The 24,095-nt window shown below is 44.2% G+C and overlaps 1 protein-coding gene across 2 annotated transcripts in view; it reads left to right on the top strand.

The window, feature by feature from the left end:
* The window catches only part of LOC149306195 (Na(+)/H(+) exchange regulatory cofactor NHE-RF2-like), a 55,526-nt gene that overhangs the window by 26,335 nt on the left and 5,096 nt on the right, over positions 1-24,095 (top strand). The window contains exons 3-6 of one of the 2 annotated variants that reach the window (XM_089540504.1): positions 15,243-15,425; positions 18,188-18,341; positions 20,223-20,266; positions 21,399-21,461. In XM_089540504.1, coding sequence (XP_089396630.1) covers positions 15,243-15,425; positions 18,188-18,341; positions 20,223-20,266; positions 21,399-21,461 — 444 coding nt within the window. The remainder of the gene's footprint in view (positions 1-15,242; positions 15,426-18,187; positions 18,342-20,222; positions 20,267-21,398; positions 21,462-24,095) is intronic. The other variant, XM_089540505.1, reaches the window with a different exon arrangement.

The raw sequence follows: 24,095 nt of genomic DNA, 5'->3' as shown, positions 1-24,095 counted from the left end.
TGGCGGCCCTATGGATTTTGTAGAGTATGCATGTGCTTTCAAGTCGCCTGCTGACGTATGGCGGCCCTATGGATTTTGTAGAGTATGCATGTGCTTTCAAGTCGCCTGCTGATTTGTGGCGACTCCATGGATTTTGTAGGGTACGAAAATGCTGACACCTGTTTTTGGGCTGGAATGATTTTCTTTTTGCATAGGAAGCCAAAACATCCCATATTTTGGGTGTGGGCCCTTCATAAAGTCAGAAACGTGATCCTCAAGTAATTGATGATTGTGGACAATCTTGTTCATTTTTTAGAGAAATGCATGGCATAGGTTGTTCAAAAGCAAAATACTTTCATTTGGTATTCAGATGGCGCACAAACTTGTCGATAGCTGTGTGCCGTCAATTTCGACCATCCTCTATTGCTATTTTGAAAACCTGGCAGCGCGATGGCAAATGCCTGGTTCCTTTCTGACGGAGCCCCGGGCGAATCATGCTGGCACCGAGAGAGGAGACAGCTCCTCTCTCGACAAACATCAGCTCGCTGGCATGGAGCATGAATGGAGGCAATTATGCCCGCTCTTTTTGGTGGCAGGAGTCCAGCTTGGCAGAAGGAGCTGGGCTTTGCAATAACAGTTTTAGTGACAAACTGTTCGGTCAGAAGGGATGGGCAGCCTCTCTCTTTGCCCCATTTGTTTTGAAACTCTAAAAATAAATTATCTGGAAGCAAAAGTTCCTAAAAGAGAGGACCCTGCAGGATGGACTCCAATGGCTGTCTTTCGGCCAGGATCTTCTGCTTCTGCTTTACTTGCGGGATGCTTTAAATGCGCTTTAATCTCTCTTTAATGCCGAAATTAGCCCCAGTGTGATAAACTCCCTTAGTGTCGCCATGTCAGAAATGCCTTGAGGGCACACAACATGGAGAGAAAATACTGATGGTAACACCAGTATTTGATCTGCTAGTATGCCTTTCATATCATGAAACATTGCGAAGTTGGGAGGAAGCTAGACTTGTAGTGCAGCAGACAGATCTTCTGTGAGTCAATTTATATCCTCTCTATTTTCAGGGAATTTTCATTTTATATTCTCTTTGTCTTTGGGAAGATGTTTTACGTTACCTCTGTCTTCACCTTACAGCAAAGGTAGCCAGATTATGACCTATGGTTTGCATGCTGACGCAAGTCCATCTTTGCAACCTTCCAGAATATCTCCATTCTTTCCTTCTCTCCTGCCCCAAACACTTTCAGATTAAATCCAGGACCTATAGCAAAAACACCAGAGTTCTGGATTTAATCCAAAAGGGTGGTTTTGGCAGAGAGTAAAGTTATGGCACAAATGAAAGGTTTGCCATGGTAACCCCCCCAGTATTGATCATCTTTCATTCTATCCCTTTGAACTATAGGTCTCTGTTTGGGGGGAAGGAGGCAGATCAGCTGTCCATTTTTGGTTTGTCTTTTGGATTTAAAAAACGAGGAGGGGAGCAATGCCACCCCCTCCGCTCCATCCAGAGGCCTTCATGCTGCATGAGAGTTTTGGAGAATATGACTTGCTGTTTTCTTCTTAAATTTCCAAAAGTATTGGGTTTCACGTAACACAAACCCTTTGCTTGTACATATGTTATTATCCGGATCTTGTTTCTATGCGCTGAGAGGATCTCTTTATTAAAAGGCCATCCAACAAGACGCCAATTAGGAACGGTCCGTTTCTGTGTTTTTGTAAAAGATTATGCGACGTGTCGAGCTTTGCTTGGAATAGTGTCTTTGGTTTATTTTGGGTTTGGGGGGGGGGGGAATTAGAGCACCAGCGTAGCATAGTGGTTTGAATGTTGGGCTGAGACTCTGGAGACCAGGGTTCAGCCATGAAACCCACTGGTTGACTTTGGGTGAGTCACACTCTCTCAGCCTCAGGGGAAGGCAATGGCAAACCTCCTCTGAACAAATCTTTCCAAGAAAACCCCGTAATAGGTTCAGTTCACTTTGGGGTCGCCATAAGTCAGAAACAACTTGAAGGCATGCAACAAGAGTGGTTTTGGGGAGATGAAGGTGCAGATGCATGTGACACATGGGTAACATTTTCCTCACTAGGGTTGCCAGGTCAAGACTTTCCCAGGCTCTGAGCTTTCAGGTCCAAACATAAGACCAAAGGATGATGTCCCCTTGTCATATCATATTAAGGGGACCCTGGTGACACTAAGAGGGATCTCCCATGGTGATGCCTTGAAAGTTAAAACAGTGATGCGTTAAAGTGGTACCTTGAGCACCAGCCACAGTGCCACAGAGTATGCACTGTATTTTGTATTTTTAACATATACTTAACCCTCCGTATTCACTAGGGTTAGGGGCACAAGACCCCCGTGAATATGGAAAAACTACAGATAACAAAAACACCATGTTTTTACCTGAGAGGACACCTCTCTAGGAACCTCTAGGTCCTCCAGGGCAACTCTGTGGTCAACGTCCGACAGACACTGACCATAGAACTGCCCTGGAGGAGCTACAAAGGCCTAGAAGAGTGTTCTCTCTAGGAATCTCTAGGTCCTCCAGGGCAACTCTGTGGTCAACGTCCGACAGACACTGGCCATAGAGTTCTGCTGGAGGAGGTACAAAGGCCTAGTAGAGTGTCCTCTCTAGGAATCTCTAGGTCCTCCAGGGCAACTCTGTGGTCAACGTCCGACAGACACTGACCATAGAACTGCCCTGGAGGAGCTACAAAGGCCTAGAAGAGTGTTCTCTCTAGGAACCTCTAGGTCCTCCAGGGCAACTCTGTGGTCAACGTCCGACAGACACTGACCATAGAACTGCCCTGGAGGAGCTACAAAGGCCTAGAAGAGTGTTCTCTCTAGGAATCTCTAGGTCCTCCAGGGCAACTCTGTGGTCAACGTCCGACAGACACTGGCCATAGAGTTGTGCTGGAGGAGGTACAAAGGCCTACAGAAGTACTCTCTAGGAATCTCTAGGTCTTTCAGTGCAACTTTTAGTTAAAGTTGGCCATAGAGTTGTACTGGAGGACCTAGATATTCCTAGAGAGAACATATTAATCAAATCCGTGAATAATCAAACCTGCAGATATCAAAGCCGCAAATATGGAGGGATGAGTGTGTTCTATTTTAACTCATAGCTGTTTTAACTTTTAAAACTTTTAATTGTTTTTAAATCTTATATTTATACATTTTAATGTTGTGTTGTTTTTAAATTGTATTGTTTCAAATCTGCTGTTCGCCGCCTTGAGTCTCTGTTTTGGGAGAAAGGCGGGATATAATGTGCTACTATTAATATTAATAATAATAATAAGATGCCAGTCAAATAGAAAACCCTATTCCCCATGCTTGCCAACATCACATCCTCCCGACCGTTGGCCTTGTTTGTGGACCTTTGGCGGCAGACGCAGTTTTGTTTTCATTGTGTAAGCCCTCTTTTCTCTCCGCTGCCGTGCATATAATAATACAGTGACTTATTCCCATTTCTCTTGGGTATCAAAACTGCGATAAGTAGGAGCAGGATGTGATTCAGCACACAGATGTTTATTAAAATAACCAAGTGTCACTTGGAAAGAGTTGGGTGGATGGGTTGCAAGTGCCGTGTTTTGATGGTCAGGAGAGAATCTTTTCTCCTCGGCAGGTTAGACAGGTTAAAGAATGGCAGCTATAGTGGTGTTTTAATGCCTCCCACTTTGATACGTGGCTTGGCTTACTTGTGTGAGTCACCTTATATACTAAGGATATACAGACCAGACCCACCCCTGGTATTGGTGCAATCCGACCAGACAACATAGGGCCACATCTGCAGCAAAACCACTATTTAAACTATTAGAGACAGATGGGCCGAAAGGGGCATGGCGATGGCGATACTAGGGTTCCAGACTGCACAGCAACCACACAGTCCAGAACCCTAGTATGTAATGGCGGCGGCATGATGGCGGCATCCTGTCCACACCATCATGACATAAGGGATGCATAGTATCCTCACGTCGCTGTGTGTTGGTTATGTCACGAGTGTGCCATTGATGCACTCACAACGTAACCCAGGCGCCGCAGGAAGAACCTGGAAGAACCAGGTTCTTTTTACTCTGGAGGGATGTTGCACTATTTGGGGGCTGCGATGCCCCTCTGGAGTTAAATTGGGCGCCTGCAGACCGCTGTTTTTGGGTGGTCTGTATCCCGCCTTAATCTGGTTTAAGAGAACCTGTGGTTTATTCCGGAGTTTCCTCTTAAGCCAGGTTCTTAAACCAGGTTCAAATGGGTTCTCTTAAATCTCTGGTTCTCTTAGTTGTCTTGACAGCTGGGTTGGGAATACCTGCTCAGCCTTGGAAACTCACACTCTCTCAGCCTCAGAGGAGTTTATTAAATGGGAGGAATTTCTCTTAAATTCGAATGAAAAGAAAGTGGGGCCAGAACGCATTCACTTAAAGTCACTAGTTTCGTGCAATTACGTGAATATGCATTGCATTCTAACTGGCTCCCCATAGCCCAAAAATAGCATGCCATCGCCCAAATTTGTGTCTGGCAGTCTATCATGCCAGAACGTGAAACCCCATGATTGCGTTCAGATTGCCATCCGATTATACTTCCAATTCCCCTTGTCTCATAAACTCCAGAGCAAGGCAGAGGCAAGCTCTTCTGAACAAATCTTGCAAAGGAAACCCCATGATAGATTCATTTTAGGTTTGCCATAAGTCAGAAACAACTTGAAGACACACAGCAACAACAACGACAACAGCCAGCTTGCTCATATCAACATAGTTTAAGTTACTTATGGACAAAAGGAACCATTTTTGCAAAACTTTCATGCTTGGTTATCTGAAGCGGACTTTTGTTCACCCCAGAAAAGCACACAAATCTGGTTGTGAGTCATACTTTGTCAGTTCCAAACCGGAGACTTTATTTGCTAGAGTGTTTTATTTTGACTTTTTAAAATAAAAAGTGCAGCGTTTGAAACATCTGAGTTGTGCTCTTAGGAATAACCAGGCGCCTCTTGGCTGCTACTTAGCGCATATTCTCGATCCTGGAGGCTAGAAAATAAATATATATGCAAAGTTTTCCCTGCCGTATGTCAGAGTATTTTCAAGATGGCAGAAGAACAGGAAAGTTAGGAGAGGCTGAAATTGTCGCCGAGACAGTATTTGTTTCTGTATCCGGAAAAGCCCTTTCCTTAAGCATTTCACCAACCAAAAGAAAAAGCTTCTGACAAGTTTGTGATGGATCCAGAAAGAGGCAGTTAATCCCTAAATATATATATACTTATTAGACCGACTGACAAACAGAACTTAATAAATGAATTGGCAAAACCAATAGAAATGAATAGATGGCTTCTGCCTTCTTCTTTTGGTGAGATTAAAAACTGATAAAGCTTTTATTTTGAGGAACAGAAGGAGACAGAGGCTGAAACATTTTTGTAATTCATTGATTAGATTCTATTTATTAATTCTCTCGCTCTCTCCCTTTCTCTCTGGTTCTGATGAATTATGTTTTTAGAGATGTACTTGTTTTACTTAAAGGCAATGGCATGATACTTGTAAAACCAGTTTTATAGATACCTTATAAACACAAATAATGACTTATAGGGTGGTGGTGGTAGGAATGGGTTTTGGGAACTTGTTAGCTGTAAAAAGAGAGTCAGACAAAGGTGATGAAACCTGGAAGATAGGAGCTGTGTGAACAGTAACACATCATTTTAAGAAGCGGCATCACAATCTTCCCCAAAGGCCAAATACAGAGTGTTATCCAAAACAGATAAAGTCGAAAATCCTAACCATCTGTGATATATAAAAAATCTCAGGAATGTTTAGCTGGCAGCAGAAGCCTTTAAAGAAATAAACCAGAATGCAAATCGTGTTTGGAGAAATAAGGACACAGGCGTGGATGCCTGTGTTTTGAAACACAAACCAAATGGATTTTCATCTCTGCTGTGACTGAATCTGTAATCCAGCCTGGAAAAGGAGGTGTAATATAATGGCAATTTGAAGCATACCATTTTCATCTTGAACAAGAGAAAGAGAGGCCAAAAGCATTGGGTTTGCAGAGGGCTTCCGTCTCAAACAGGTTCGAAGCCTCTGCTTTGCAAAAGAACAGAGTCCTTTGGGGCCCAGAAAACTCCAATTATTATTCAACCCGTTGAATCATTTCCTGTTTTCTGCCTTTTTTTGTAGAATTCTCTAAGGCCAAGCCTGGAAATACTTGCAGATACTCCTGAACTTACAGGGCTCAGAGGCCCTGGGAAATAGCCTGGGTTTGTAAAGAGGAGGCAGCTGTGCGTCTGTGTGTTGTGCACTGATATGAGTTGCTAAAGACAACACAGTCCATGAAAGAAGAGCCACAAAGGTGTCCGTGCTTTTCCAGTTGTCGAGATTCTGGGCTACAAACTTGCATAGCATTGTTAATGTTTTTCTCATCTAGAGGGGTCAGGAAATGACCAGCAAAGTGGGGGATGGAGAACTCTTCCGATAGAACAGAAACGCTCAATGGACTTCCTATAAAAGTTATTATTTTTGTCGTTTATTTATGGCAATAACAGGTGTATTTTCCAAAACCTGCACAAGGATATTGACAGGTGGGCACAGGCCAATGCAACCTTAGGCTGCATCAATAGGAGTGCAGTGTCTAGAATGATCGAGGAAAGTACAGTAATAGCACCACTTCATTCTATTTTGGTCAGTCCTCACCTGGAACACTGTGTCCAGCTTTGGGCACCACACTCCGAGAGGAATATTGACAAGCTGGGCCATGTCCAGAAGAGAACCACCAAAATGGTGGATGGTCTGAGGAGAGACTTAGGGAACTGGGTAGGTTTAGCTTTGAGAAGAGATGGTTAAAAAGTTATATGATAGCTATGTTCAAGTATTTGAAGAGGTATCATATTGAGGATGGAAGAAGCTTGTTTTCTGCTGCTCCAGGATTAGGACACGGAGCGATGGATGCAAGCTCCAGGAAAAGAGATTCCACCTAAACGTTAGGAAGAACTTCCAGATGGCAAGGACTGTTCAACAGTGGAAGATGCTCTTTTGGAGGATTGCGGAGTCTACTTCTTTGGGTGTTTTTTAAGCAGAGGCTGGATGGCCATCTGTCAGGAGTGTATGGAAGAAGAGGGTTGGATTGGGTGGCCCTTGGGGTCACTTCCGGCTCTTCAATTCTATGTCTAGAGAAGGGCAACACAAACGGTCAATGGTCTGGAAGCCACCAAGCCTTGTGAGGACTGGCTTAAGGAGCTTGCACAAGAGACGATTGGGAGATGATATGACAGAGTCATCTTAAAACAGGTGAAGAGATGTCATGTAGAGGATTCCAACTGCAAGAAAAGAGAGATTCCAGCTAAACATTAGGAAGAACTTCTCCACCATAAGAGCTGTTTCACCATGGAGGAGACTGCCTTGGAGTATGATGGAGTCTCCTTCATTGGAGGTCTTTAAACAGAGTTGGATCATGGCCATCTCTTGAGTGTGCTTTATCTGGGGATTCCTGCATGGCAGGGGTTGGGGTAGATGGGGCACCCATTGTGCACCCATTCTCCCTCCTATTCACCATCACTGGCTCTACCTAACTGGGAAAACTTGGACCCTGCCAGCTGGGTTTGAATCCAAGGCCTTAGAGGATGCGTCTGTTTGCAAAAGGGCAGCCTTTGCTGCATTTTTTCAGGATTTTTCTTTTACGCAGCTGCATCTCTTTTCTTGCCCAGTAAATCTCTGTAAATATTTAGCTCATGCTTTGCAGCTGCTGTCTGCAGCCGTATGGAAAAAGTCCCTGTTCAGGAATCTGGTAAAACCTCCATTGGTCCCCCTGTTCTGACATCTGACTTCATGAGGAGGCCATGGAAGGAATGGCCAGCTTCGGCGGGAGGATTTCACTACCGGTTCTTCCAGATTTAAGACAAAGAGTGGGAGCCCTTGAGACTTCTGGCTTTTTAGGTGGTGGCATCATGGAAAAATACATCAAAAAGAGGCAGGTGGATGGGCCAGTGCATCAAAGGAAAGCTGCAAAGAAGCTGGGTGTCATTCAGTTGACATTCCTCCAGTGCATGCATTATTTTATTTTATTTATATCCTGCCTTTCTCCTTTCACAAGACCCAAGGAGGCTCACACCAAATTGAAAACAAAGTACATTGGTATCTGCTGGGGTTTGGTACCAGGACCCCTCATGGATACCAAAATATGTGGATGCTCAAGTCCCATTAAATGCAACGGGATGTTGTTGTTGTTGTTGTTGTTATTATTATCACAATTATTATTATTATTATTATTATTATTATTATTACAGTGGGCCTTGGTATCTGCTGAGATTTGGTACCCAGAACCCCCCTCCCCATAGATAGCAAAATCCATGGATGCTCATGTCCTATTAAATACTGTACAATGGGTTATTATTATCATTATCATTACTGTAGTAATGCAATAATACTCCAGTTACATATTCCAGATGTAGAAGGGAGAGGAAAAGAGGCAATTGGGTTTCGACAGACCCTTGGCCTGAAAAGAGAGACCTTTTCTATGCATTGCTTGTGAACTGCTGGATCTCGCCACCTTGTTGGACCACTTGCAAAAAAGGACATTTTTTGGCCTTTGCTTTCATCTGGAAAACCCTCTGCCCTTCGCTCTTGAATAGGACTCATCTGACTTCATGCCTTGCATATTTTTCATTCATGGCGAGCATTTACGCAAGAAAAGCCACATGCTGGAAGAGGGGAGTGAAATTTGAACTCAGTCCAGATTTTATTTAAAAGAATAACAGCATGATATCCTGCCTCACTGTGCAAAACAAACAGTACACAGAATCCACTGTAGATTAGATTATGTTAGCAAGAAGTTAGATTTCTTTTCCCCCTTTGCCTTGTTTGCCTGCCCTGAAAAATAATGTTGAATGCAGCTTACAGTTGGTAAGAAAAGACTCACAAATATTTATCCGTAATATCTACATCGTAAAGCCCCGGTTTTCCTCTGGATCGGCCGTTGCACAATACAGAAAGGCTTCCAGCAGCTGTCTGGGTCCAAAGCAACTGCAGGCAGCTGTGCTTCAGGTCAACCTCTTCATTTTTATCATCAGAAGCCCCTTTTCCTTCTACTTAGGAAAATAAAAACTCACAGGCTGCATCTGCACTGCAGATTTAATGCAGTTTGTCACCGCTTTAATTGACATGGCTCCATGCTGTGCAATTCTGGGATTTGTACTTTGGTGAGAGAGTTGGCTTTCTGTGTCAGAGAGCTCAGGTGCAATGAAAACCTACAAATCCCACAGTTCCATAGCATTCAGCCATGGCAGTTAAAGCGGTATAACTGCAGATGCATACAAGAAACAATTCTGGAACAAACCAGCATGGGAGAACAGTTGGCCCTCCCTATCTATGGATTCGTTATCCATGGATTCAAGCATCCACTGCTTGAAAATATAATATAATATAATAATATAATATAATTTCTCAAAAGCCAACCTTCCTTTTGTCATTTCATATAAGTAACCTGGGGGGGGGGGGGTCCTTGCTTTGTCCAATCTGGGTCCAAAAGTGACATCTCTCACATCACGCTTGTTCTTTCCCCATGCTTGCATCCAGCGCAAACGGCGAACAAAGGCGATGGGGATGCATCTGGCACATCTCTCCCAAATGAAATTATCGCCTGGACATCATCACTCAGCTCCCAGTTCGGGGAAGGATGGCTGCGGCTGCTCTTACCTGCCAAGAAATCCTTGGCAGCGTTGCACATCCAGACATATTTTTTCTTTTGCCTATGTCAGTCTGGAAAGGCTTCCCAAATGCGATTAAGAGACATCAGGGCCAGGGGATGGGGAGAGAAGCCATTTGCAAATGTTCACTGGGCTGTTCTTTTGGCCGGGGAAACTTGGCAGGGCACCGGCGGGCAAAGGCATCCTGGTAACTGAGCCGTGCTTTTCCTGGGGGTGGCTTCACACAGCTATCTTCTGCCTGTCTTTTCCATCCCAATTGTGAATAGGTTTTCTGAACTGCCCTCAGTTTGTAACTATAGTAATTTTGCATACTCTGGGGATTGTTAGTACTGATGGGAGGAAACCCCTTCAATTGAAACTGAACTCCTGCCATCTCTTTACTAAGCCGCTTGACTGTCTAAATATTTGTTTAAATATTTGAAAGGATGTCATATTGAGGAGGGAGCAAGCTTGTTTTCTGCTGCTCCAGAGAACAGGACCCGGAACAATGGATGCAAGCTACAGGAAAAGAGATTCCACCTCAACATTAGGAAGAACTTCGTGACAGTAAGGGCTGTTCGACAGAGGAATACACTCCCTCAGAGAGTAGTGGAGTCTCCTTCCTTGGAGGTCTTTAAGCAGAGGCTAGATGGCCATCTATTGGGGATGCTTTGATTGGATTTCCTGCATGGCAGAATGGGGTTGGACTGGATGGCCCATGTAGTCTCTTCCAACTCTATGATTCTATGATTCTATGACTGGTTGATTGGTTGGCTCACTAGTTGGTTGATTGTTTAAGTGGTTCCTTGTTTAGTTACTTGGCTGCTCATTTGGTTAATGGGTTGGCTTATTGGTTAGCTGCTGAGGTGGTTGGTTGACTATTTCCTTACATGGGTAGTTGGCTGAACAGCTTAGTTTGTTGGTCAGTTAGATGGCTGCTTCCTTGGGTAGATGAGTTGCATAGTTGGTTAGGTGGTTGTGTGGTTGGTTAACTGTTTGGTTAGTTAGTTGGCTTGTTGGCTCTTTGGTTTGTTGGTTGCTTGATCAGTGAACTGTTTTTGCTACTTGTGTGTTGGGTTACATTGTTGTTTGATTAATAGGTTAATTGGCCAATCAGTTGACAGGTTGGCTGGTTGGTTGGTTGGCTGTCTGCCTGCTTATTTAATTATTTAGTTGCTTGCTTTATTAACTGGTTGGTTGGTTAGTTGGTTGCTTATCTGGGTAGTCAGTGGGTTGGCTGTGTGGTTGGTTAAGTTGTGCCTGGTCAATTAGTTGGCAGGTTGATAAAAAGTTGGGTGGGTAACAAACTAGTTGGTTGGTTAACCTGTTAGTTAGTTGGTTTGCTAGTTGGTTGATTCATTGGTTACACTTGCTCTCTCTTTTGCTCTTTCTATTATTCTACCTGATGACAGTCTTTGTATCCCTAGCTTCACCCACTTAAAAGTGAGGAGACATTTTAGGAACCACTAGGATCCTAGGCTCCCATTTCCCATACAGGTTTCTACAACCATGTAACTGGTTTCCACCTGTCCTGCATCCACTGCTTCTTGCTTTCCTTTGGAAAGAGAAACATGAAGTACAAAATTGCATTTTGTGATGAATGTCCAGTAGTGGTTTCTTCTATTTACAGTATTTTTAAAGGACGTGCTAAGGCCTTTTCAGAGGCCTTTTTGAGCAGAGCTTTTCAATATTATGCCATCAGTCTCATCAATCTCAAAATTGTTGTGTGTTTTAAGGTGATGAAGTTATGTTAAAAGGCCACGCAGTGACTCAAAAAATGAGTCAGCAAAAGCCTAAACCAAAGCAAAACAAGGTTTGTTTTTGAATGTTTTCCAACGTTGCCAGTAATGAATTCCTTTCAGAAGGCCACTTGGTAAGGAGTTCCCTATCAAATGCCTTTATAAAAACAATTAACTTTTCTTGCTCCAATGCATGGAGACATAGGTATCTGTTACAAGGGAAGGGATTTGACTCACTTTTTCCAGATAGTGCAAGCCTTTCTCTCTCTCTTCCCCCTCCTGCTTTTCGCCTCTTTAAACCTTCACTTCTGGCTGTTTTGAATTAAGCCCAAGACCAACAGTGCAAAAACCAGGCCTTGCAATTAAAGCCTTTCCTCTCCCTCCGCATTTTGGCAAAGCGGGACCGAGTTCACGTGATCCTGAAATTTTTTTTAACTCCGGCGCCAAGAAGTGTTCTCAGCTTTTCAGATGGCCAGAGCTGTTCATGTGCCAGATCGAACCCCGCTGCTTTGGAAAATTCAGCTTAAAAATTAAAATTAAAAAAGGAAACCCGTGGAGCCAAAACTCTTCAGTCCGTCCACACAAAGAGGAAGGACCAAGTTTCTGAGTTTGGATGCAAAGCAGTTTCATACCTTCCAACATCTCACATGTGGAAACCAATGTATCTGTGGCTTAGCAACATCGGTCTGGTCAAAAGGAAGAACAGACAAACCCAGAGAGGCTGCAGCAATTTGCCTTTGCCTGAACTGACTGGAAAGAGCAAGGTTTTGTTCCTTCCTTTCCGCTCTTCTTTTCCTTGCTGACTTGATTCCATGCAAACTGCTTTTCTACTTTGAACTCAGTTTGCAGCAATTGAAGCAAGTTGTTGATAAAGGGGGAAGGTTGGAGGAGAGAAAGAAACCAGGACATTTTAAAATCAGCTGGAAAAATGGGAAGACAGAGGATTAATGAGGATTGTCCCTGGCAAATTGGTCATCCTTCAATGCAAAATATCTGGGGAGAATCTCCAAGGAGATGCAATTCTTCCACCAAAACAAAGAGTGACCCTCCGTCGCAAATTGTTTGGGCAAGCACTCTGCACAGAAAATAGGGTTGAGGAAACTGGAAGTGGAGAATCATAAAATCATAGAGTTGGAAGAGACCCAAAGGGCCATCCAGGCCAGCCCCATTCTGCCATGCAGGAAATCCAAATCAAAGCATCCCCACTGACAGATGGCCATCCAGCCTCTGTTTAAAGACCTCCAAGGAGGGAGACTCTACTATAATCTCCGAGGAAGGAGTGTGTTCCAGTGTCAAACAGCCCTTACTCTCAGGAAGTTCCTAATGTTGAGCTGGAATCTCTTTTCCTGCAGCTTGCATCCATTGCTCCGGATTCTAGTCTCTGGAGCAGCAGAAAACAAGCTTGCTCCCTCCTCAATATGACATCCCTTCAGATATATAAACAGGGCTATCATATCCCCCTTAACCTTCTCTTCTCCAGGCTAAACATCCCCAGCTCCCTAAGTCTTTCCTCATAGGACATGATTTCCAGACCCTTCACCATTTTAGTCACCCTCCTTTGGACATAGTTCCAGTTTCTCAACATCCTTTTTAAATTGTGGTGCCCAGAACTGGACACAATGTTCCAGGTGGGGCCTGACCAAAGCAGAATACAGTGGAGAGTCCAAATACTGGAAGTGAAGATTATGTAGTTCTATTTTTGCCAGGAAAGGCTGGTACATCTTGAAGGGGGTCCAGGAACGATGATGGAAAAATGGGCCACGAAGCTCCTAGAGTTGGCCACCTTCTCTTATCAGGGATAGTGGACTTTGCTACCCTGCCATCTTTCCAGAGACATGATTTTAATCCCTGCAGTGGCACATTTGAAATGCTTGGCTGTAATTGTTTTTAATTAACGTTGTAAAATACCCTGGATTTTGCCCTGGGAAAAAGACAAAATATTACATGGATAAGTAAGTAAATATATAGAAAGACTGGGAAACCCCCCTTTCCCACCTCAAAGCTCAAGCCAACTCTCCCTCACAGATATTAGCCATATTTTGGCGGTAGCTGTGGTTATGGCATAAGAATACCACAACCTTTTGACACCGGAAAAGAGTGAATATCAGAAAACTTCTAGGGATGCTGAGTAACTCTTACAAATTGCCAGCCTCATGTCTTCTTGCATTTTGTCCAATCACAGTTTGACCTTCTTTCTATTTTCTTTTCTTTGCAATTGAAATATGAGTTTGCAAGACCTGAGCAGAGCTGTGGATGACCAGAGGTTTCCCTGGAGGTCTCCTTCGTAGGGTTGCCATAAGTCGAAACCAACTTGACAGCCAATGACAACAACAAGGACTAGCTTCTTCAAATATTTGTATTTGCAAACTGGAGGGCAGACTAGCTTCCCGGAGTGGACATGTTTTTATTGCACCATAAACAAATGTGTTGTGTTTATCCAACAGTAGCGTAGCTTTGCATCATTTATTCTGCCTCCAGCTTTCAGGTTGAAAACATTTGGGATTTTTCATCTGGGAAGAGGAGATGATGCTAGGCTTGGGAGGGAAGCCAAAGGTCATGGAGTCATTTTCTCGTAGCTTCGCTGTTGCATAAGTGCGCACCGGAGGGTTATGTTACGCTTCCGTACACCTTTACTGGATAGCAATGTACCACAACAAAAGGCATATTGGTAGCCAACACACTTGGCTGACATTGTGTAGGGCAACATCAGGGCACAGTGCGGCTTGTCTAGGATCATGCTGGCTATTTTAGCTGCTGCATCACACATATATCTTTGTGGATATTAGTTTTCACTGTTATACGCAATGGTCCCACATGTGGGACTTTGCTCCTGCTACCTTCAACTGGGTGCAACCATTGCTCATTGTCCTCCAAATGCACCCCATGTGCGTAGTAGCACAACTCCCACCTGCCTGTGTCATTTAACAGAATACTAGAAAATACTATAGGTTTAAATCTATTCATCCCAATGAGTTTAAACTCACCCAAGTCGATGAGAACTTGGGCGAGTCAACATATATGCAAATTCCATTGATTCCGTGGGTCTGTTTTAGATGGGATTAACAGTCATTTGCTTGGGATAGATAGTGTCCCCTGTTTTTTAGGTTACTATGAGGTTGTTTTATGTGGAGTATTTGACTCAAGTGTTGCTTGTTCTAAATCGGCTAAATGCACACAGCTAATTTTAGCATTTTTGTCGTTTTGCAAGAGTATTATATTTATTCTCTTGGAATGAGATTGGACAATTGGTTTTTAAGGGATGCATTTCCTCTAATTGAGGCTATTTATACCTTAGCCCCCGCTTGGCCTTGGAAATGGTTGTCCTCTGTTCAGGGCTGTTTCCCGGTTGCGTTTCTCCTTATTGTTACACCTACCTTTTATTTAAAAGCGGGGGAGAGAAAGACTGAAACACAATATGCATATCAGTGTATGTATGTGCCTACAAGTCCCCTGTTGCTTAACTTCCATAGGGTTTCATAGAGAAGACTCAGTGGTTTTGCCAAGTCTTTCCTCTGAAATAGAGCACATAGCACCTTGTATTCATTGGCCATCTCTCATCCAAGTACTAACCAGGCCTGATCCTGCTTAGCTCCCAAGATCAATGTGTGCATATGTGTCTTCAAGCCCCCCATTGACTTATAGTGACCCCGAATTTCCTAGGATTTTCATAGGCAAGGAATCCTCAAGGCTTGTTTTGCTAGTTCCTACCTCTGAAAAAGAGCTTGGTCCTTCCTAATGGTCCCCCATCCAAGTCCTAACCAGGCCTGACCCTGCTTAGATTCCACAATCAGATGAGATTTGGTGCCTTTAGCATATTTAGGCCTTTCCACAATATCAATACCTCTTCTTCATGTATTCATTTTATTTTTTAAAATCCAGGACTTGAATGGACAAGCCAAGGAGCTCCTGTGCCCACGGCTCTGCCACCTGAAAAAGGGTCCCAATGGCTACGGGTTCAACCTCCACAGCGAGAAGTCCAGGCCTGGGCAGTTCATCCGGTCGGTGGACCCAGATTCACCGGCGTCCAAAGCAGGACTCCGGCCGCAGGACAAACTGGTGGAGGTAAGTTGGGAATGACTCGATGGCACGCAACAAGAACCTTGGACAAGTCCTTTAAAGTGTGGACAAAAAACCTGGAGCAAATGCAAGGTCTCTGCAGCCACAGAAGATGCAAGTTGGTGTTGGAAAGAAGCTGAGATAAAGTTCATGAAAGCTGCATTTCTTAAAAGAGACTTGTTACCACCAGCTGATAACAAGTCAAGAGAATAAGTAATGGGAAATTCCTGTCAGCCAAACAATGGCCAAACAAAAGAGGTGGCAGCTGTTACCTTTTGCTGCCCTTCCTGGGACAAATGCCTTTCGGGCAGCGATGCCATCCTGGGATTTGCTTTCTCCTGGCAGCTGAATCTTTAATGCTGGCCATGCAAGAGGCCTGTGGATCTGAGAGACAGACAGAGATGCTGAGATGAGATGCAGGCGTTGGGGATGGCCAGGCAGCGAGGACCCAAGACAGATTTCTCTCTCGCCTCTTAATATGTCACCGATAGGCCTTTTTATTATTAATTTAGCAAGCCTTGGCACCTTTCCTGGAGCGCATCGCAAAGAAAGGGAAAGGCGGCTTGGCTGGTGGAATTCAGAAACCCGACTCTGCAGCCTTGCATAAATGTTTGATGCGCAACAGCTCTTCCCCATTATGGCGGAAAAGGGGGCTGTTGTTGTTTGAGTCCATTTGGGGAGGAAGGCTTCCACAACCCAATCTGCACGGTTGGCTTTTTGCACCCTTTTTGTCCCTCTCTCCACAGGCTGACCCCTCTGGCTTTGGCTTTCCCTCTGGAGGTGTTTGGCAAGAGGAACCTGTGCAAAGAGGTGTGCAGGATACAGGCATATTGCGCCAGGCTTTGAAGAGCTCTCCTCTGGGCCTCTGGTGCCTTGGCTTCTGCCTGGCTTTCCTCTTGAAGCCATTAGGAGCCAGTCTCTGGCCTCTCTGTCTGTTGCTAGGAAATGGAAGCCATCCAAAGAGCGCAAGCGTTCATGTTTCTGAACCCCTGACCTCTGCTTTTGCTTTGAGGACCTCCAGTCCTTCTTATCTAGCTGACTCTTTATCTGTTTAGCTAGCTATCTAAGGATTCTGCCTGACTGCCTGATTAGCCAGCCAGCCACCCACCCACCCATCCATCCATCCATCCATCCATCCATCCATCCATCCATCCATCTCCTGCCTGTCTGCCTATCTATCTATTGCCTGCTTATCCATCTATCTATAGTCTGCCTGCTCTCTCTCTCTCTCTCTCTCTCTCTCTCTCTCTCTTGCCTGCCTGCCTATCTATCTATTGCTTATCTAGCTGTTTATTGCCTGCCTGCCAGCCCGCCCGCCTGCCCCTCCGTCCATCCATCTATCTCCTGCCTGCCATCTGGACTGCTCACACCAGAACCAGGGTTTGGACCTTGCATTGTGTGAACAGGAGGATGCCAGAACCAGAGGATGGGACAAGACGGGTTTTTTCGTCTCCCAGAGTCATTGTTCCAACACTCAATCTGCTCCACCCTCCTGGCTTTCAATTCTTATTTGCCTGCAAGTTGACAAGGCTTTATGGGGACCCTCTTCTCTGGTTCTTTTGGCAAGCTTTATTCAGACCAAGCTTGCCATCGTTGTTTGCCGTGGCTGAGAGGGGATTCGAACCTAGTTCTCCCAGCAATCCTATACCAGCACTCAAACCACTGTGCCATGATGGCTCCCCAACATCTGCCCAAACATTCTCCATGGAAACTTCCTGGAGCAGGGCTCCTTTTTTCCTCCAAAATAAAGCCAGGCCAGTTAACTGCAGTTAATGTGCCTAGGCCCACATGTGAGTGTGAGGGTTTTTTTTTTAGACCCTCAGTGGCTCATAGTTTCCTCCAGAGTCTCCACAGTTCTTTTTTTGGAAAGAAAGAAAGAGAGAAGGCTCCGAATGCAGCCGCCTGACATGATGAACCGATGAATGGCTTCCTATTGTCAGGTGATAATTGGTGCCTGGACTGGGAACGAAGAGGACCTCTTCTCTTCATTATCCTGGCTGACAAAAGGAGGAGGATGGTTTGCCAAAGCTGGCTCCATCGAGTGAATTCTCCCTTTGTCTTCCTTTAAAATAGCCTGATCACAGCAGAGTCATTCCCTGGCGCCTGTTGATTCCTTTGTTTGGAAGGACCAACCGTTTTTTTAGCAATATCTGCAGTATCTACTCGACTATAAGTCAACCTCATGTATAAGTCGAGGGCAGGTTTGGGGTCCAAAATTATGGATTTTGATACAACCCGGGGATAAGTCGAGGGTAAAACTTAGGGACATGTAACAAAGGATCTAAACTATGAAGCAAAGGAAAACAAAGCCAAAGAGCTTACCAAATTCCAGCAGGCATGGCTTTGTGCTCATTTTAAAGGCGGCATGGATGAGAGAATAGAGGGAGGTCAGTGCTTCCAGGACAAATTGCAGTCTTGCCTTTCACCAGGGGATGGTTCCCCTTTTAAAAAATGAGAGTAAAAGTATAGTATCTGCATTGACCCATGGAAAAGTCGACGCAGGTTTTGGGGTCAATTTTTTGACCTAAATTTCTAAACTTATACATTTACAGTATATATCTCTCTATATATATCTACACACCCACAAACACAGAGAGAGAGAGAGACAGAGATATGGACTGAGAGACAGAGATTGCTTTTTGCTGCTATTATTATTTTTTGGAGGGTGCAGTTATAACGGTGCAATGTTGACCCATCCCAGGACTTCGTATGCTCTTCCACTTGTGTTCACCACCCTTGTGTCCTTTTCTGTTTGTTCCCTTCTGCAGGTCAATGGGATCAATGTAGAAGGCATGAAGCACTCCGAGGTTGTGTCGCACATCAAGTCCAAGGAAAATGAAGCCCGGCTCTTAGTAGTGGACCCTGAAACGGACGAACACTTCAAGAAACTGGGTATCACCCTGACGGAGGAACACACCAAGGGTGAGGAGGCATTCCTCTGACAAATTCACATCATTTGCAGGAAAGGGATTGTGCGGATTTTCCTTGGAAGATGCGCAGTGGCTTCCCTCGCGACCCCCCAGATAGGCTGGGCTGTAACTCCATCATCCCTAAATATAAAGCGTATGAAATGGGGCACATATGGCTCCATCCGCACTGCAAAATTAATGCAGCTTGACACTGCTTTAACTGCTATGGCTCATTGCTGTGGAATCCTGGGATTTGTAGTTTGTTGTGGCACCAGAGCTCTCAGGCAGAGCAGGCTAAATATCACACAAACTACAAATCCCAGCCCTGATGCACCAGTCTCTCTGCTGCCTGCCACTGCGTAACGGACACCTGTGTGTTGCAGTGTTACGACATTACAGGTATAGATAACAAGGGCAGACATTGCAAAATTACTCAGTTCATTTTTATGCACACATAAAGCCGTTTATGAAGATGTACCCTATACATTTGCCTATAAGTTGACTTCATGTGTAAAGGGAGGTTAGATATTGGGGCCAAAATTATGGATGTTGATATAAGTCGAGGGCAAAAATTAGGGACATGTATGAAAGGATGTAAAGAATGAAGGAAAGGAAAACTATGCCAGAGCAAAGGAAAGCAAAGGCTGCTATTTGCCCACCTGGACATTAAAAGTTTTTGATAAAAGTTTATAAACAAAATAAAAGAGTTTGATAAAAGGTGGGGTCCAGTACTTACACTGACCGGTGGATAAGTTGGCCCAGGTTTTTTGGGTTGATTTTTTTGACTAAAATTTCTTACTTCTACATGAGTATCTACAATAAGTCCCAAGAGAACCAGCATGATGTAGCGGTTTGAGGTCTGGAGACCAGGGTTCGAATTCCTGCCCGACCATGGAAACCCACTGGGTGACTTTGGACAAGTCACATCCTCTCATCCTCAAAGGAAGGCAAAGGCAAACCCCTTCTGGACAAATCTTGCCAAGAAAACCCCTTGACAGGGTTGCCTTGGGGGTCACCATAAACCAGAAACGACTTGAAGGCACACAACAACAACCCAACTAAGTCCCAAGCATTACTACTACTACAGGCTGCTGCTCCTCTGTGGAGGGTTCCACCAGGCATTTATTGATTCTTCCTCCTTGCAACTCCTCCTTTCTGGCTGGCTTGAATGGAGAGCTCAGTGTTTTCAACCCAGCTGTTTCTTATCTGAATTTGTGTCTTGCTTCCAGCCCTTGGTTGTCTCTTCTTGGACTTGCAAGGAACAGCGGAAGAACGGCTGGGAACAATTCAGGGATCTGTGGCGTGAAAAAGTCAGTGGGAAACTGTCTGATGTTGAGGACAGGCGCAAATATGAGATCGGGGCCTGAGATATTTCCTTCTTGGCACTGCAGAGAATGGGTGCCCTGTTCTCCTTCTCTCGAGGAGTAGCCGATGTGACAAAAGTGAGCGTTAAATGTCATCCTTGGGAACGGTTTTCCAAATGCAGTTGGCAGCCTTAGAAGATGCTCTCTGGCTGCTTCTTTTTGTTCATTTCAGAGGAAGACAAGTTGTCTGCTGAGTTAAAGAGGAACGCAACACACACAATACACAACACACAGTCTTAACAACATTGCTGAAAAGTCTTGGCTTTCAGGTCGACATGTTCTCAGTCAAGTTGGGAGAGGACAGCATGGTGACTAGCATAAAGAGCACAGTTCCTGATTTCACTTGGCAACTCTAGATTGGGAGAAAGGCGGGATATAAGAAAATAAAATATAACAATAATAACCCTATCCTCTCCATTTACAACCACAGAACCAAACGGAAGCTTTTCCCCGCAGGTCTTTTGATTTTGCATTCTCAGGGTTCCTTTCTGATGTCTTCTCCTAAGTGTTGCATCTGCTATGTTTTTCAGGTGGCGTTGCCCAGCCAGTGACCAATGGGTCGGCACAAACACAGGTAAGTGGTCAGTGAATTCATGGTCACTCCTTTGGGATGCATGGATGTTTGTACCAATATGATGCCTAGAGGCATGTATTTTAAGGTGTAAATTCAGAATAAGCAAGAGAGGTCCTGCTTCGTCCAACCCTTTTGTGTGCATGTATGAGATCGGAGCAAGGATTTGCCCAACACTTTTGGATGTATTTCCATCGGCTTCAGGGCTTTTAAAGGAGATCATTTGCCTGAACACCAGGGGTGGGTAAGTATGACCCCGAGTCTGGTTTTTTGGTCCCCAAGCCATCCAGTATTATAGTTCAAGGACTAAAGGCCTAATTCATGGACAGAATGAATGAATGAATGAATGAATGAAGGAAGGAAGGAAGGAAGGAAGGAAGGAAGGAAGGAAGGAAGGAAGGTAATTGGTTCTCCTTTAAACCTAATGCTGCTGCCACACAGTACAATTAATGGAGTTTGATACTACTTTTAACTGCCATGGCTCCATCCTATGCAATCCTGGGATTTGTAGTTTGTGGTGGCACCAGAGCCCTTTGACAGAGAAGGCTGAATATCTCACATCAAATGACAAATGGCAAAACTACAAATCCCAGCATCCCATAGGATGCAACCCTGGCAATTAAAGCAGTGTCGGACCGCATTAATTCTGCAGCGTAGATGTAGCCGTGCATTTTTAATCTGACTACTTTTAGAAGGCAGAAGACGAAACATTTTCCGAATGAAACTATCTATTTTTATTGGTGTGAAACTGCATTAATTCTGCAGCGTAGATGCAGCCTTGGTTTATCTTATTTATCTGTGTTGGTTTTTGCTTACACATTTAATATCTTGCCTATCCTCCAATGTAGGACCCAAGGCAACAATAAAACAATATACTGTACAGTTTATACTTAGAAAAAATAATAATATAGTACAAAACTGTCACAGTTTACGTTTGGTGGGGATGAAGTAAAGATTATAAAGGGAAATATGTTGCTCCAACCTTTGTCTGTTGAAAAGGTATCAAACCTCAGCTGATGTCTTAGGCATTCCCATCACATTTGAAACCAACAAACTCTGTCCTTATCCCTTCCGGCGGGGAGTCAGAACACCACGCTTGTGTAATAAACACACCCCCTCTTTCCATCCTTAACAGCTGAATGGAGGATCCATGTCTTCATCCCACAGTGATTGCCAAAGCCCTGAGAAGGAGACCGAGGTAACATAAGAAGACATTTGAAAAGCTAATTTAAAAATCCAGCAATATGTCTGTCTCTGCATTGCCCTCTCAAAAAAAGGGGGGACTGTTTTGTCCATATATGCTCAGCGATGCCAAGTTGCAACTCTCTGTCCTCCTTTTCCTCTTCTTTTTCTTTTCCTTCATTCCAGCCACATTCTCTCTTTCCTTCTCTTCTCCTGTTGCATTAGCAGAGAGAGAAAGTGGCTGAAATGAAGAAAAGGACAGAATTTAGAAGCACTTAGAAGAGGAAGGAGGACAGAGAGAGCTTCTGGACTGCATTTTCTCTGCCTCTCTCATTTCTTTGCAGGATCCTGCCATCTCTTTCCCTGCTAATCCCTTTCCGATCTTTCTCTCCATCTCAATCCCTTTTTATCTTTCTCTCTAATGTCTCTGTTTTCCTTCAGTCTGTACTCCACATCCTGGCTGCATCTACATTGCAGAATTAATGCAGATTGACACCACTTTAACAGTGCTATGCTATGGATTTTTGGGATTTGTAGTTTGATGAGACACTTAGCCTTCGCGGTTAGAGAGCTCTGGTGTCACCACAAACGACAAATCCCAGGATTCCATTAAAATGGAGACAGCGGTGTGTGTTCCATCCATTCCAGGTTTTAATGGATCCAAGTCACCGAGAAAGAGTCCAGGACCTTTGATAGCTAAAGTTTTTAGACTACAACCCAGAGTAGATTTCACTACTCATTGCCTTTGGGCAGATACAATATGTGTAGGTCCAGGGAATCATGGGAAATGGTGGCTGTTTGGGACCCCTTGACCCTCCCCACCCGAGTTCTAATCCTTGATACGTTGGGATTTGTTGTTGTAGTGTACCTTGAAGTCATTTGCAATTTATGGCAACCCTAAGGCGATTCATTCAGAGAGGAATTGCCATTGCCTTCCCTTGAGGCTGAGAGAGTGTGACTTGCGCAAGATCAACCAATGGCTTTGCATGGCCGAGCTGGGAATCGAACCCTGGTAGCCCAAGGCTAGTCTTCACGAACACCAACCATTTATGGAGCTGTAAGTCTAGGTTAGGCAGCCATAACCATGATACTGAATTGAATCCTGGTCTCCGGAGTAATTTGCCCAACACTCCAACCACTTCGCTGTTCCAAAATTTATCTTCTCTTCCTCCTTTTCCTGTTCTTCTTCTGTTCTTGACAAGCACTTTGGGACTCTATGGCCTGTTACAGACAGCCAAAATAAAGCTGCTTCGAGTCACAGTGGAGGTATGGTGTTTCAATGATGCATGTGTCCTAAGAGTCCAGAAGTCGCACCAAAGCCATGCTCCAGCCCTAACGACTGGAACGTGGCTTTGGTGTGGCTTCTGGACTCTTAGGATGCATACATCATTGAAACACCATACCTCCACTGTCACTCAAAGCAGCTTTATTTTGGCTGTCTGTAACAGGCCCATGTTTCTTCCCTTCACACCATCCTGGTGCTTTTGTTTGCAACTTTTCTCCCCTTTTCCCTCTCTGCATCCAAAAATCTGTAACTCGTTGTTACGGCAAAACGGTCAAAACATCTGCCGATGCGGCCAGAGTCAAGCTGCCTTCCTCTTTATTTTATCCTTCAGGGACCCCTTCGAATGAAAGGCCCTACAGAACAAGACAAGGAAGAGGCAGAGGTTTCAAAATGAACATATATCCCCATAGATACCCACAGAAAAAGCCGGCAAATGGCCAGACCACCTTCTCTCCTCGAAGCCTTGCAATTTATAAAAAGATTTTTTAAAAGCTTAATTGCATTCAACTGTAAAAGCAGAAAGAAAAAAAGATGTATTTTTTTACAATGCAATGCAACTTATTATTTCCTTTTCCTTTTAAATGGAGGGGAAAATAAGTAAATAGATATTGTGCAGGCCTTGAGTTGAAGGAGTTTTGCAAAGACCAGAGAGGAGAGGTTTGAGTTTCGGTTCTCACCTCTACAAGGAAGCTTTGAGCTCCAAATTTCCTGGAGTCCAAAAAGCTGCATTCTTTCCACGCCAGAAATTGGAGCGAGGGAGACAAAAAGCATGAATTTTCCCCTTGGCTTTGCTGGGGTTTTGCAAACAGCTGTAGCTCTCCTGTTGTACGTGCGTGCATCAGTTTGGTCCTTGTCTTCAATGGTAATGCTTTACTAAATCTCTTCTCAAAGGAAGCAATGAGTAATTTTAATTTTAACAACCTTTTTCCTGCTGCAAGAGAATCTCTGAAAGCCAGTCTGTTCGCAATTCAGGGCTTTTGCAGTGCAAAATTCGTACATGTTTGTAGTCTTTTCTGCAGCATTTTCAGGGCAGAAAATCATATCTTTTTGGAGCAAAACTGTTTCCTGCTCAGAAAGTGCTGTTCGCTGTGCATAAAATGCTGTTTTCTGTGCAAAACAACCATGCACAAATTTTGTGCCAAAGTAGTCCTGCATGACGAAGATTCCCATCAGTCCAAGAATCTTTTCATGGAGGTTTATTTGCACATGAAACACATACTATGAATATTTTTGAATATTCTTTCCATCCCTGGTCTTCAGTTATGCAGATGTTATTTATATCGTGCCATCGGCATACGTGGTGCTTAATAAAAAATAAAACTACACTGAAAAAACATCCAGCTCTTCCAAAGGTGTGCAATCCAT

The sequence above is a fragment of the Sceloporus occidentalis genome, unplaced genomic scaffold (assembly GCF_023333645.1).
Source record: "Sceloporus occidentalis isolate IW3139 unplaced genomic scaffold, rSceOcc1.0.p SCAF_10, whole genome shotgun sequence".
NCBI classification, from domain to species: domain Eukaryota; kingdom Metazoa; phylum Chordata; class Lepidosauria; order Squamata; family Phrynosomatidae; genus Sceloporus; species Sceloporus occidentalis.
This window is presented reverse-complemented; position numbering and strand designations above follow the sequence as displayed.